At 35.8% G+C, this 14,008-nt stretch overlaps 1 protein-coding gene across 1 annotated transcript; it reads left to right on the top strand.

The window, feature by feature from the left end:
• Nucleotides 1-365: 365 nt before the first annotated feature.
• On the top strand, nucleotides 366-10,655 carry LOC117117972. Its single transcript, XM_033262470.1, has 3 exons — nucleotides 366-495; nucleotides 6,490-6,580; nucleotides 10,410-10,655. The coding sequence occupies exons 1-3, from the start codon at nucleotides 473-475 to the stop codon at nucleotides 10,653-10,655; spliced, it is 360 nt and encodes a 119-aa protein (XP_033118361.1). The 5' UTR covers nucleotides 366-472.
• The last annotated feature ends 3,353 nt before the right edge of the window (nucleotides 10,656-14,008 follow it).

Genomic DNA, 14,008 nt, shown 5'->3' with positions numbered 1-14,008 from the left:
AGGCCTATATACACTAGTGAATAATAATGCTATTACCAATAGCAATATTGTTAACCTTCAATATCAGAAAGCTGTTTCCTTTCCCATTGGATAGGCCTATTTTTAGTATCAAGCAAATTATTCAACATACAATAACCTCTAAGCAAGCTACTATGGTTAGGTTCACGTACATCGAACGAACACGATCAATGACTCAATACAATCGGCTAAACATTGCACCAATTTAATTCAAAAGAATGGAATGCACGCCATGAAATCGCCTCCATCGTAGTTTTCAGGAAGTTGAACCCATGACGTCATCATTCAACTAAATCACCAATCACCAATCACCAATCACCTAAAGATAATCTTTAAATTATATGGTCATAATACTATGATTACTACAGTATATATGTAGCTCGCCGTAGCATTCCAGTCATTTACCAACCTGTAAGGATACGTACAGAACAAACCAACATATCCATCCGAAAAAATGGCGTTACCACAATTTACAGCGTAAGTGTTAACGGCTTTATTGTTTTAAAAGCAAACAATACGCGCGTTTATCATTTTTTTAGATTTCGGTGCGGTACTTATGCGCTTATACGAGAGCAAAATAATCATAAATTATTGGATAGGTGTTTCCTGTGTTACCCTCACTGAACCTGTTAAAATACAGTAGAACCCCTAGGAAGAGGTCACCATATGGACCAATGGTGTGCCCTTAATAGGGGTGTCCCCTCAAAAAGGGTTAGCCATGGTGTTGAAGAATATACTTCCCTTTCGTTTCATTGCCAAAATACTGTTCCCTTAAATAAAGATGTCCCCCTTAATAGGGGTGCTCTAAGGGAGGAATCTACTGTAGTACCATAATTATGTAAGAATAAGCAGTGTGACATATTTCTACATGACTGTAGTTTTGTTTAGTCCCTGAGAAATTAACTGTATAATGTCCTATGATGATAGGCTGAAGTATGAAGGGAAGTTGGTTAATAACATCCTCCATTGTAAGCTGGTTGCCGTAAGAATATTGTACATTGGGTTTAAGAAAGCGATACTGTCTCAAGTCTCGAGTTGTGTCAGGTTAAAAAAAAAAAATTTTATAAAATGTTTGTAGCATTTTTTCCGATGTGGAGCTTTACAATTAACTATAGAATATGTACTTCGCCAAATAATATAATTTAATATCTATATTATAAATTATGATTTAAAAAACAAAAAAAAGTACTTAAAAAGTGTTCTTAAATACATTTGTATATTAACTTATTCAAACCAACTTAATGGATTTTGGAGATGGGGTGGTGCTTGCAGTGGTGGATCCAACATTTAGAGAGGAACCTTCACAGATAGACACTTAAGCTCCACCATGGTTGGGGCTGAGGAAAGAAAACTTAAGATGACCGGAAATGACACTCTAAAGATTTGAATATGATTTTCATTTTTTCTCCATTCATTAAAAGTAATTTTGAAATATTTACGGGGGCCCTGGTCGGGGTTCCCATTGAATCCGCCACTGCACGGAGGAATACTCTAACGCTCACAGGGGCGGATCCAGAAATGTCCAAAAAGGGGGGGGGGGCCGGAAGCGGGGGCCGAAAGTTTGTGTTCTAGACGCCCGAACATAACATTTGAGGCATTCTGGGCTATCATTTTTTTCTTTTTCTCTCTTTTTTTCCCTTTTCCCCCCTTTTTTTTTACCTCCCAAAAGGGGGCCAGGGCCGGGCCGCCCCCCCTAAATCCGCCCCTGGCTCAGGTGACCAGGGTTAAACCAATATTGCTTATTACGGGTTTTCAATAAAAAATGATATTCTTGAGAGAGAGAGAGAGAGAGAGAGAGAGAGAGAGAGAGAGGACTTGATGGTTGTTTACAAGATTACACAGATCACAGTTACGCCATGAATATCAATTTTAACAACATATTACAAATAAAGACCTGCATGGAGATATTCCCCTGTACAAGAATTTTGAGAGCACGAAGGTTACTATTTGCTGGACATTGCTAAGTAAATATGAAGTCATTACAAGTGTTCTGTTTCGGGAACAAAACCCTAAAAGGAAGCAAGGACGTCTCGGATACATACATCCAGCAATTAGTAAAGTATCTAACCACACAGCCGCAGGACATTCAGTGGCGTATGGGCCGGGGGCTCTGTGGTTTTCTGACACTGGGGGTCCTTTTCCGGTATTCCATTGTGGGGTTTCAATGTGTTTTTTAAACATGTTTTGCAATTTAATAGGCCTATATTATAAATGTTGTTAACGTAAAAATTATATGATATCAATGGCGGATCTACTAGTAGGAATTTGAAATTATACCACCTCAGACCCACCATGGTTGGGGCCGGCTGAGGTAAGAAAATTTATGATTATGGCACCTCCAGATGGCCAGAAATGGCACTCACAGACTTAAAATTTGAATATTATTATCACCCTTTCTCTATTTTCCCCACAAATATGACAAATCTAGAAGACCTTAGTCCGTCACTGGGTATATATGACAGGTCTATATGTCCTGCAGTAAATGACAGTGACACATTATGTTATGTATCAACAAACCTATTTTGGGACAGGGTGGTATATCGAGGACCCTGTGGGTAGGGGCCCCTAAGGGACAGGAGGCCATGCAGACCGCCGCACGAGGGCGCATACGAGAATTCTTGAAACCATTGAGTACATTGAAACAGATTTGTGGAGAACATTTATAAACAGTTATAACTTTGCTCATCATTAACCGGATGTACACGATAAAGTGAGTGAGAGAGTGAGAGAGAGAGAGAGAGGAGAGAGAGAGGGAAATAGAGAGAGAGAGGGAAATAGAGAGAGAGAGAGAGAGACAATGAAGATATTGCCTCAGTGGCGTATCTAGGGTAGCGATGCACCCCTTACCCCACCTCCAGAGGTTGAAAAAAAGTATAAAGTGTCCTTTTATAAAAATGTTAAAAAATAACCGACATAAATTTTAAGTATTAAAGTGCCATTCCCGGCTATCTGAAAGTCCAAAATTTTCTCACCTCAGCCTCAACCATGATGATGAGGCACAGGTGGATTTAGTAATTTTCCTAGTTTTTATGTATCAAAGTGCCATTTTCTGGTACTTACGTGTAAAAGTCCCCCGTTCTTAAAATGTTCTAACCCCAGCCTCATTTGTGATGGGGCTGAGGTGGATATAGTAACGTTCATAGTTATGTATTAAAGTACCATTTTCCTTCATCTAAAAGTCTAAATATTCTTACTTTACTATTGCCTTGCGTCAGCCTCACCCATTGTGAGCTGATTTCGATGGATTGGTAGTTTTCATAAATTTTAAGTACCCAAGTGCCGTTTTCGGGCATCTATAAAGTCTCAAATTCTTACATTTTACTAATCTGCGCCCCAAAACCAGGCTCAGGTAGATCATACAATTTATACTATTCAAGAGCTATTTTTGGGCATCTATACGAGTCTCAAGTAGGCCTACTCAAATTTTTCTCGCCTGAGCCCCAACCATGGTGTGGCTCACTTGGATATGGTAGTGTTTATTATCGTAAGTATTTGTGTCCTGGTCGGGCATGGAGTACACATACAAAAATGCACTGAGAAATCGGATGGAATATTATTAAATGACGAAAACGATAACAATATCAGTTAATAATATAATAATACTGACTAGACTCGTAACATTAATTCCCTTAAAGTGCCATTTTCGGGTACCTATTCAATTAATTATTTTTTTAAAAATTAATTAAAGGTAATTTAAGTCCCATTTCCGGGCATCTAGATTTTGCGTCACCACCAACTACAGTGGCGCTGACGTGGTGTAAACTTTCATTTCACCGGCAGCCCACCCTTCCCCACCCCACTTCCACAAATCCGGAATACTCCACTGTTAGTGCTGAAAAAAATAGTTAAGCCAAAACTTTAATTAAAGGTAATTTAAGTGCCATTTCCGGGCATCTAGAGTTTGCGTCACCACCAACTACAGTGTCGCTGACGTGGTGTAAACTTTCATTTTACCGGCAGCCCACCCTCCCCCACCCCACTTCCACAAATCCTGAATACTCCACTGTTAGTGCTGAAAAAAATAGTTAAACCAAAATATTTTCGTTCTTTTTGTTGTTCATGTGAAAACAAAACAATGCTAAACACACATAGTGTCAATGCCAACATAGACACATATGACTGAGCTGAGCGACTCCAAACTAGTAATCCTCCCTCCTACTTCTACTCACTTCCAAGCTCACGATATAACCCACATTCGAGTGTTAGTTATCGAATTTTATATAACCAGTTTTAGATGACTTCAAGACTGCACCTAAAACTATTTTCTGTACCTTACCAAGTTGTAATGAAGATTGAAACAGCTTGACAAATTGCATGATATTTTTAAATGTAACGCAATAACACAAATTCCATAATTTTCAATTCGATGGTAGCGTTATGTTTGTGTAAACTTAAGACATTATTATTATGGAGATCAAGACAATATTTAAAAAAAAAAAACAGAAGAAAAAAAAACACAAAAAACAAATCAGCTAACGAAATAATTTGGAAATGTAATAGTTTTGAACAAGTACAGTATACCACTTGTACAGTAAGCATATAAAGCCATACACATGAACTCAAAGACATTTTAACGTTTGGCTATTGTTGTTTTTTTTACAAGTAATTGTAAAATATTAAACCCCAAGAGTAGTAGAATGTTTTTTTTTCATCCTATCAATGGAAGTACTGAATACACTCAGTAAGAAACATCTGTCGAAGAATTAATTTAAACAGTACGTTGTTTTGATCGGCGCTCGACGGTAAATGAGACTTGAAGTCAGCAACAACAATAAGTTGAACCGCATGCAAAGTAAAATAATAAAGAAATAGTTAATCCAATTTATGGGTTAGTGTTTTTTACTCAGCCTTTAACTGGTCCAACATTCGGCCATGCCACTTAATATAACCAAAATAATGGTCTATCTATTAGAAGAAAAAAAATATTCGGTAATTCTCTAAATTTTTTCAGAGTTAATGAATTTTAGCCATTTATATTTCAAGGTGTAGCCTTTTTTTTTAGTCCCCTACAATATGTTTAATAACTAAATATGATTAGTCAAGTTACTTACCAAATAAGCGCTGCTCCAAAAGCGATCTGTTTCGCTTAGCGCCGCTCTCTTTAATTGCCACAAATGCGCTTTTATATATTTATAATAAGTGCCGCAGCGCTTAATAGAGTGTAGGCATACACGTTCCTTAGCTTTTTAATTCATTGTGACACAACAAACTTGTTGTTGTGCTTGATGAAATAGCAGATTTCGTGTTGTACACCCTTCCTACTGTAATATTGGCTAATTATATTTCTTGGAGTTTGATTAAGATACAAAATCAGTAATTTACAAAATCAGTAAATTGCATCGGACAATTCTTCTTGTAAAACCTGATAGTCTTGAGGCCTTAGCAGTGATCATATCTACATGTGCGCCTCAAGAAAGATTATTGTAAGTTTTAAATGTATCCAGTGATTAATCTCCTATAACATTAAGTAACTCATTAATCAAAGAACATTTTCCAACTGTTTATCTTCTAGTTCCTGAACAACTTGTTATCAATCATAGCCCTAGCCTTATTTCGTTTAGTTCTGCATAGATGGTTAACAATACACGCTACTTGCTTCGCCGCCTTGTATAGCTTCTCTATAAACGATACCATTTCGTCATTACAACGACTTTAAAAACTGAGGGCGCACTAGCATAAAACGTTAATGCTACATGCCGCTACACATGGATTGGTACAAAAAATGTTTTGTACATTTATTTTTTGTGATTTACTGGTGTTGAGATGATGTAATACAGTTAGGTAGGTCGTTAACAAATTCACTTGAATGAAATTATCCAGATTGGTTCTTAAATTAGGCCTAATTTTGTGGATGTTTATTTCAATTTTGATGTTGTTTGTAAATTTGTAATAGTCTGTTCCATAAATTTGTATGTATATTTTTCTATTGTTATATTTATATAATTTTCTACTTTTTGGATATATTTTTCTTTCTATTTTGTAATACAAACATATTTAGCTCTTTGCTATTGTTTTGTAATATTTTTCATACCGTAATAAATAAATAAATAAAAATAAATTTATATGCAATACAAAATGATTAAAAAAAATCATTATACAAAAAAAAAAAACTATAAGGCCTATAAACATAATAATGTATTATATTAAAATCAGTATTGCAGCATTATATCTATTATTCATTTTTAAATACAAGTTGACAATCATAGACAGAATGTAACCTCCTTCGCTCCTCCGGGATCAGTTACAGGTCTACTCCCCAAGGGAGTGAATTCATTTCCGTGGACGTATAGTGCATTAAAATTACGTTCAGAATGACAACGTTTGTTTTGTGCTACATTCTTTTATTTGATCAAAATAAATCACTAATTAGTAAGATTTAAATAGTGTAGTAAATATTCATAATATACATTTCACTTCATTGATTGATCTATAGCAAATTGTAACTTTGCTTCCTACTATTTTATTACACAGTAAAGACGTATGGCTTGCAGCACGTAATGAACAATGGGATGAACTTGAACGAATAATCGAATCCAAGCCACAACTGATCAACGAGAGCCATGTATGTAATAATTCTCAATTACTTGTTAACAGTTTGAAAGAAATGCTGAATATTCATCTTATCCTCATAGTATAATAGTTGTATTGGCATGAATTATGATCAGTGCATGCATGTATTAGTGGTTCAAACATCTGAAATTTTCCTTTAAACGTATGTCAAACCAAAATAGGCTTATCATTGCTGTATCAATAATTAAATTAAATTGAATGGGCTTAATGTTGAAACGAACAGATCGTCTTTCAATTAAACTCAACTTTTGGGATTGGGTGGTGGTGCCTGTAGTAGGGGACGGGTGCTTAGGGACGTCTTTTACTGTGTCTGTACTAACATTACCGTCCTAATTGCTATTCAATATGGAGCTTAGTACGCAAAACATAATGATATGATGTGCATCGGTTTTAGTTTGATTACTTTTTTATATCGAATCATTCCAAAAAGTTTATGAAAGTCTCTAAAATATCGAGATTTTCAATGCTTTTTTAGTTTAATTTTTATGGCAGTGCAACCTCTATGGATCTGGATGAAGCACTGGGCCCCAGTAAAAATGAGCCCTTCCTACTAATACAAAGGTAGTGGTAACGGTTGGCAGGAGGTATTGTGAAAATTATACTGTGAGGGTTAAAAAGTCACACAGTATATTTTAACGGTATTTCAATTGTACATGCATGAGTCGGGACTGAGGTGAGCAAATTTCGAAAAATGATACCTTGTTCAGAAATACCCGCTGGCAACCTGCAGATGGAGATAGAATTCATACCCACCTCAGCCGCACCATGGTTGAAGATGAGGTCAGTAAATTTAGAGCAAGGCAACTAGCTGAACTACTATCCCCCATCCTCCCCTTGGTCAGACGGATACAGGGTTAAAGGTAAATGGCGATAGAATCCCTAGGACATGTAGTGGCGCCAGTATATGCACGACGGGGTTCCGATGTCCCTGACGGGGTAGGAGGGAAGGCCAGAATGTAGTGTAGTCGGACTTCACTCAAAACCTCTCGGAAGTAATTCAAAAGGCGAGACTGACAATTTAGGGCAGGGGTTCTGAACTGGTGGCCCGCAGGCCATCTCTGGCCCGCGAATGCGTGTTATGTGGCCGACGAGAAAAAGCCGAAAATAATATTTTTTTTAACGCTTAGGCATAGATTTCGAACCTTATTAATTTTGCATTCTGTTTTGCCGACGTAGGGCTATATATTGTCCCACAAATTGTAGCGATTTAATCAATCAAATTGGAAGAACTATCGCATCAAACAGCAAAGAAATACTGTAACGTCCGATGACCCATTGTGTGACATATAACATTTTTACGCAAAAATATAGGTTCAGTATTGGGCGAATATCTCTAGCAGTAGTCACAATTGCTCGCTCAGGAGACCTTTGGCATTTTTAAGATTAAATGTCAATCTTTTACTATATCATAACCTTAATAACGAGCATTTGTGGCGTTTTAAAATAGTCTGGAAAAGCGAGTAATTTGGTACACATCAACTACTATACTTAGCAAAAATGATTTAAAACTCTACTTCCTTAGTAAATCTCGCAAGTTATGGAACACGATTGTAACATATGAAAATGGTCTCAAATCAGTCGTCATGTGTTGCTGTAGCCTATATTTGTTAAAATCACAAAAATAGTTTAAAAAGGAAACGACTGGTTTGAAGTCTAAGATACTGCGCGTCTAAGATCAAAGAACTAGAACACAACAGGAAGTTAATGATTTCTTCTCTCAGAGGAAGTAATTATACTTAATTTATTTAGACTAAATAAGACTTTAAAAAACCCCTAATTGTCGTAGTTTCCCTTCCGAGAGATTTTGAGAATGACGCCCGAAAACGCCATTTGCGCTCTTGCCGGAGATTCGCCCATCCCACCCCTTCCCCCAGTCTAGATGCGTATCTAGGAGTTTAGAAATGGGGAGATGGGGGTGGCGGTGAAGGTAAAGTGGGGGAGATGAATGATTAGGAGAGGGGGCGGCGCAGCTCAAAAAATAAGGTGATTTGAGGTAATTTTTAACGGGTTTATTTGAGCGAGTGTTTATTTAGAGGGGTGGGGATCACACACACACACCACTTCTCCATCCCCCAATTCTTCATGGACTTTCTGGCACCATCCTTGGTGCTCCATTTCCCGCTATTTGGAATTCCTGGACCCGCTGCCACTTGGAATGCGAGTATCTTGAATTTGCTCTTGATTATTAACCTGGAGTAATATACTTTCAGTTATTATTGCAGTATCATATATTACAATACAGTGTTAAAGACAATAGTCAAGATTTCAAATATTGTTTATTGGTTGGTAAAATTTAAGGATTTGTGTAGAACCGTCTGTAAATCAATGAAAGCTATTTTTACTTCAATCTGATTTTGATCGTTTTAAATATAAAGCTATTCAATAATGAATTGGGTAGTCCTAGACATAGCCTAAACAGTACGTCATATCGTATCGTGTGTATAGAATATCGAAAAATTAATGTTTATAATATACCCGCTTGCTATAACCTATGCCTTTACTCATATTAGATATGATGAAATGTGTGTAGGAGTCAACATTAAAACAATACATAGAACTGTACCTGTGTGTCCGAGCATTTCTAAACGTTTATCCTTTAGAATCAGTAGTGTAGCAGTTAATTATTGCTATACTTTACACTACTCAAATAGTCGACCAGAAATTCAACGCTGCCTTTTTATACTTTCAAAGACCATGTTGTATGTAAACACTGCCAAGACATAGGGATATTTTAATTACAGTAATAGTCAATTACGTTAGTTCAATCTGTATCGACTTTATACACTTTCCTCTCGACCGATTACCAAGAGATTTTGGCCTACCCAAACCATGGAGTAGTTTAGTTTCTAAACTAACTCATCCATGCCCTAACAACGCCGTAGCTTTCATATTCCATAAGCAGGCAACACCAAGCACGCATGCATTATTCATCTTATCAGTTCACCTAAATGACCTTAAATAGTGCCCTCTATAATTTCTGCCGGAACTGTATGGGGAAAAAAATAATGCGGCCGGGCGAACGTTAGCTTTTTACAGTAATTTTACAAAAAATGAAAAATGTGCTGAAAATACTTGGGTAGTGCCCTTTTTTGTTCATGCATCTTTTTTACTCGTAGTGGATAGTATTGGTAGTACCGTAGGCCTACAAGCATTCTGACATACTGAGATTTTGCATAATCTGTACAAAAGTAACGTAATAGCTAATGGTATCTTGTCGTAGTTCAAGTTGTATGCAAAAGAAATTAAACCACGTTTAAAATATGAAATGCGAACAATTGGTATTCCAAGCAAAATTCTAAATAAATGGTAAATGAACATTCTACCTAATGATAAAGAATAAACACATTTTGTTTTTAATAGTGGGTAAAATATACATTGCTTCATTTGTTACGATTCTCTACTCAAAAGACGACTAACTTTGATTTTCAAAATATATTTAAAAAAAAAAATTAAAAAAAAAAAAAAAAGATTCCGAACAGAACCATATATAATCCAATGATAATTAAGAGTAGGCGATTTTCTCTGAAGCCTAAGGGTAGAAAAAAAGTGATTGAAACATATTGTCTATACTTATATCAAAATAAATGTAACATCAGAGTTTAAACTATAAATTTCCTAAAAATTTCAAAACAAAACCTTAATTAACAAAAAAAAAAAAAAATAGCATAACACTTAGAGATTTTAATAACATGTGAATATTTATTTGATTGTGATTATTAAATGTAATTATGATGTGATTATCTTGTGTTTATATATAATATTTTGTGTATGTGTGATATTTGAATGTGTTTTGTTATCATCGTATTTTGTTGTTTTCTTAGGGCAGCGTGACGTCATTATATCTCATTGTGGTCTTTTACGCGCCTTGTGACCTCGTCGAAGTTTGTTTGAAATTTGCAACGAGTGAATGCGTAGACTACATGGACCCGGTAAGTAGAATTATGTATCATTACAATTACTACATTACCACGCAAAACACAACAATACAGGACCTCTATACAAAACATACTATACAAGTGCTACTTTACATCAATTCTTACCTAATATCGACAATTTTTAACATTTAAAATTTATTTTAAACATTAATCACAAGATAAATATGATATTTTGATATTGTACGGTGAATGTTGATCATTTATTGTTTAACTTTCCGCAAGGTTGACTATAAAAACCAACTGTACATTGCTTGACTGAGTTAGAGAAAAAGCTCACGACCAAACTTAAACTTGTCTGAAATTACTAAAAAATCAGCTTTATGTATGAATTTGATAGTTGTGCTGCTTTCACTGTAGGCGTTGCTGTGCATTGTAGCTAAGCAGCCAATTAACCGTTAACTCGTAATTCAATGGGCTTATTTGACTGGTTCATTTCGTTGAGTACGAATTTTCGTTGAGTATTATTTTTATTCGACTGGTTCATAAAATAGACTTCGTTGAAAACGAAAATTAACGTAACCAGAATGCGTTAATCAGCGTTAAGTTATGCACGTGACCAAAACAATATGGCCAATTGGTCAGTTTAGCAGCAACATTTGCGTTAATATAATTTAGATTAAATTTCAGAAAATAAAAATTATATTTACCCACATTGTTTTTAACGAAAAACCCATAGTGCCACAATCGGAAGCAGCATTGAGTACGCAGCGTGTATCGCGGTATCGTAACTATGCAGCCATTTTGTTTTGTAGAGTATTTACCAGTTTTCTATTTGACTGGTTGTCTCCGTTAAGTAGGATTTTACCACTGCGCAGGTGGATGTGGTTTAACGAAAAACGACAAGTCGAACACGGCCAATGCAACACAAGAACTGTACATTTCCCATATCTTTAATCCCAGTTGAATCAAAGTTAAATTAATAAAACTAGAAAGATGAATGTAATAGACGGCGCGACGGATAGTGGCAGACTTGACAGTTCTCTACAAAATGCACACACCCAAATGTCCAGCAGATATGCAAGTCTTACTTCCCCCTCCATTGGAAATACGTCGTTCTACGCGTAAAAGCACAGCAATGCCCAGTCATGCCATTTGTCTGCCGAACTCTAAAACCAGAACGCTTGATAGAAGCTTCATCCACTCGTCAGTCCCGATTTGGAACTCTCTTCCAGACAGTGTGGTGGGGAATATTGCTATAGCGGTAATTCAGAACTTCAAGTGCAGAGCACTTGAAGCATTTGAACAATGAATGAAACAGAGCCAAAAGCTGTGCAGTTGTTACGACATGTGAAGATGAGATAACAGAAAGAGTAAGACCGACAACAGTTTTACAAATTTAAACTAACTAAATGTTTATTATATAAATACGAATAATATAAATGAAATAATTCGGTACAAAATACATGATAATACTTGCTCTGGTTTAGCTACTGTCGCTCAAATTAAATCTTCAGTTCCAAATTTGAATTGTTCAAGTCAGGTTGTGTAAAAGTAAAAATGTTCAAAGCAAAATTGTTCAAAGTCCAACACCATCATGCTCCACACAGGCTGTCCCACGAATTGTCTTTCTCTATTGATCACATCTCGACAACTAACTCATCATCTCTCAAACATCGTTATTTACACTTTCACTTCTTGGACATTGAACTTTAAGATGTGTAAATAATTATAATGATGAAACTGACACTGGTAACACTTCCCCCCTTAAGGAAAGAAAGATTTATGCAATAAATCTTTCTTTGTTTTATACTAAAACAAAAGAAAATAATATTGTTGAACATATAGCACAACGTAAAAGGATAATACAGATTATAAGTAAAAGCAATCAAAATTCATGTAAAACAAAGTATACATTATTTAAAACTAAAATAGAATAATTAAGCAAAATAAAAATATATATGGTAATATATGGATTCAAAATTAATAGGTAATTACATGCAAATCAAGCAGAATCATAAAACTTTCAAATAGCAAACATATCAATTGTTTACGGTTCATGATTTAGACTCGAGACAAAGCATCGGGGACTAAGTTATCTTTTCCCTTAATGTGCTGAATTATCAGGTCATATTCTTGTAGGATTAAACTCCACCTCATCAATCGTTGATTATTGTTCTTCATTTTATTTAAAAATGTGAGGGGATTATGATCGCTGAAAACAGTTAGGGGTTTAACAGAAGAAGATACATAAACATCAAAATACTGGAGTGCTAAAATTAAAGCAAGGCACTCTTTCTCAATCGTGGAGTAATTTTTGTTGATAACGATTGAATTTCTTTGAGAAATAGCATACAAGATGGTCAATACCATCGTCGTGTTCCTGTAAAAGTACGCCCCCAGCACCAATATCACTAGCATCGACGGCTAATTTAAAATCAATATCAAAATTTGGTGCTGAAAGAACTGGTGTGCTTTTAAGTACGGCTTTAAGTTTGTCAAAGGCGAGTTGACATTGGTCTGACCAAATAAATTTCACCATTTTTCTTAGTAAATTAGTTAAAGGGGCAGCAATAACAGAAAAATTGTTACAGAATTTTCTGTAATATCCAGCCATACCAAGAAAGCGCATCAATTGCTTTTTACCATTAGGTGCAGGGAATTCAGAAATAGCCTGGACCTTAGCTTCAACAGGTTTAACCTGCCCCTGCCCAACAACATGTCCCAAAAATGTTACAGAAGCATGGCAGAATTCACTTTTAACTAAATTAACAGTCAAATTTGCTTCTGTGAGCTTGCCGAAAAGGTCCTTGATGGTCTGTACATGATCTTCCCAGCTTTCCGTGTATATAATAACATCGTCAATATAAGCGTCGCATCCGTCAATTCCCGCTATAATCATATTGACCATTCGCTGAAATGTAGCAGGCGAATTTTTCATGCCAAATGGCATTACCTTGTACTGGTAGAACCCATGTGGTGTTACGAATGCTGATATTTCTTTCGCTCTGTCAGTTAAAGGTATCTGCCAAAATCCTTTTAACAATTCAAATTTTGTAACATACCGTGCATTTCCGATTTTGTCGATGCAATCATCAATTCTAGGTAGTGGTAAGAGTCAGTTTTTGTGACAGTATTTACCTTTCGGTAATCCGTGCACATTATGTAGGTCTTGTCAGGTTTGGGTACAAGAATACATGGTGAGCTCCACTCACTTCGGCTACTTTCAATAAAGTCATTGTCGAGTAAAAATTTGATTTCATTTTTCATGTATGTTTGTTTAATGGGATTCAACCTGTATGGGTGTTGCTTCATAGGCGTGGCATCGCCAACATCAACATCATGGTATATCAAGTTTGTGCGTGTTGGAACGTCCGAAAATAAATGTTCATATCCACAAATAAGTTGTTTAATGTCATTTCTCTGTTCTTCATTCAAATGTGAAAGCTTCTGGTCAATATTGTTCATTATATCAGAGTTATGCAACTTTGCTAAACCAAAATCAGTTTTATTAATACATTCATCAGTGTCAAGCAATTCCTCAGTAT

The sequence above is a fragment of the Anneissia japonica genome, unplaced genomic scaffold, assembly GCF_011630105.1.
Source record: "Anneissia japonica isolate Jap-2015-1 unplaced genomic scaffold, ASM1163010v1 scaffold287862_len174434_cov132, whole genome shotgun sequence".
Lineage (NCBI taxonomy): Eukaryota > Metazoa > Echinodermata > Crinoidea > Comatulida > Comatulidae > Anneissia > Anneissia japonica.
Note: the sequence above shows the minus strand (reverse complement) of the source record. Positions and strands in the feature narration are given on the sequence as shown.

What these genes read in the sequence shown, in the direction of transcription:
- LOC117117972 (XM_033262470.1), top strand. Translation starts at nt 473, where the DNA reads ATGGCGTTACCACAATTTACAGC. An exon ending in GCGTTACCACAATTTACAGC is followed by an intron (nt 496 to 6,489) that starts GTAAGTGTTAAC and finishes TTTATTACACAG; the next exon opens with TAAAGACGTATGGCTTGCAG. An exon ending in AACTGATCAACGAGAGCCAT is followed by an intron (nt 6,581 to 10,409) that starts GTATGTAATAAT and finishes TTGTTTTCTTAG; the next exon opens with GGCAGCGTGACGTCATTATA.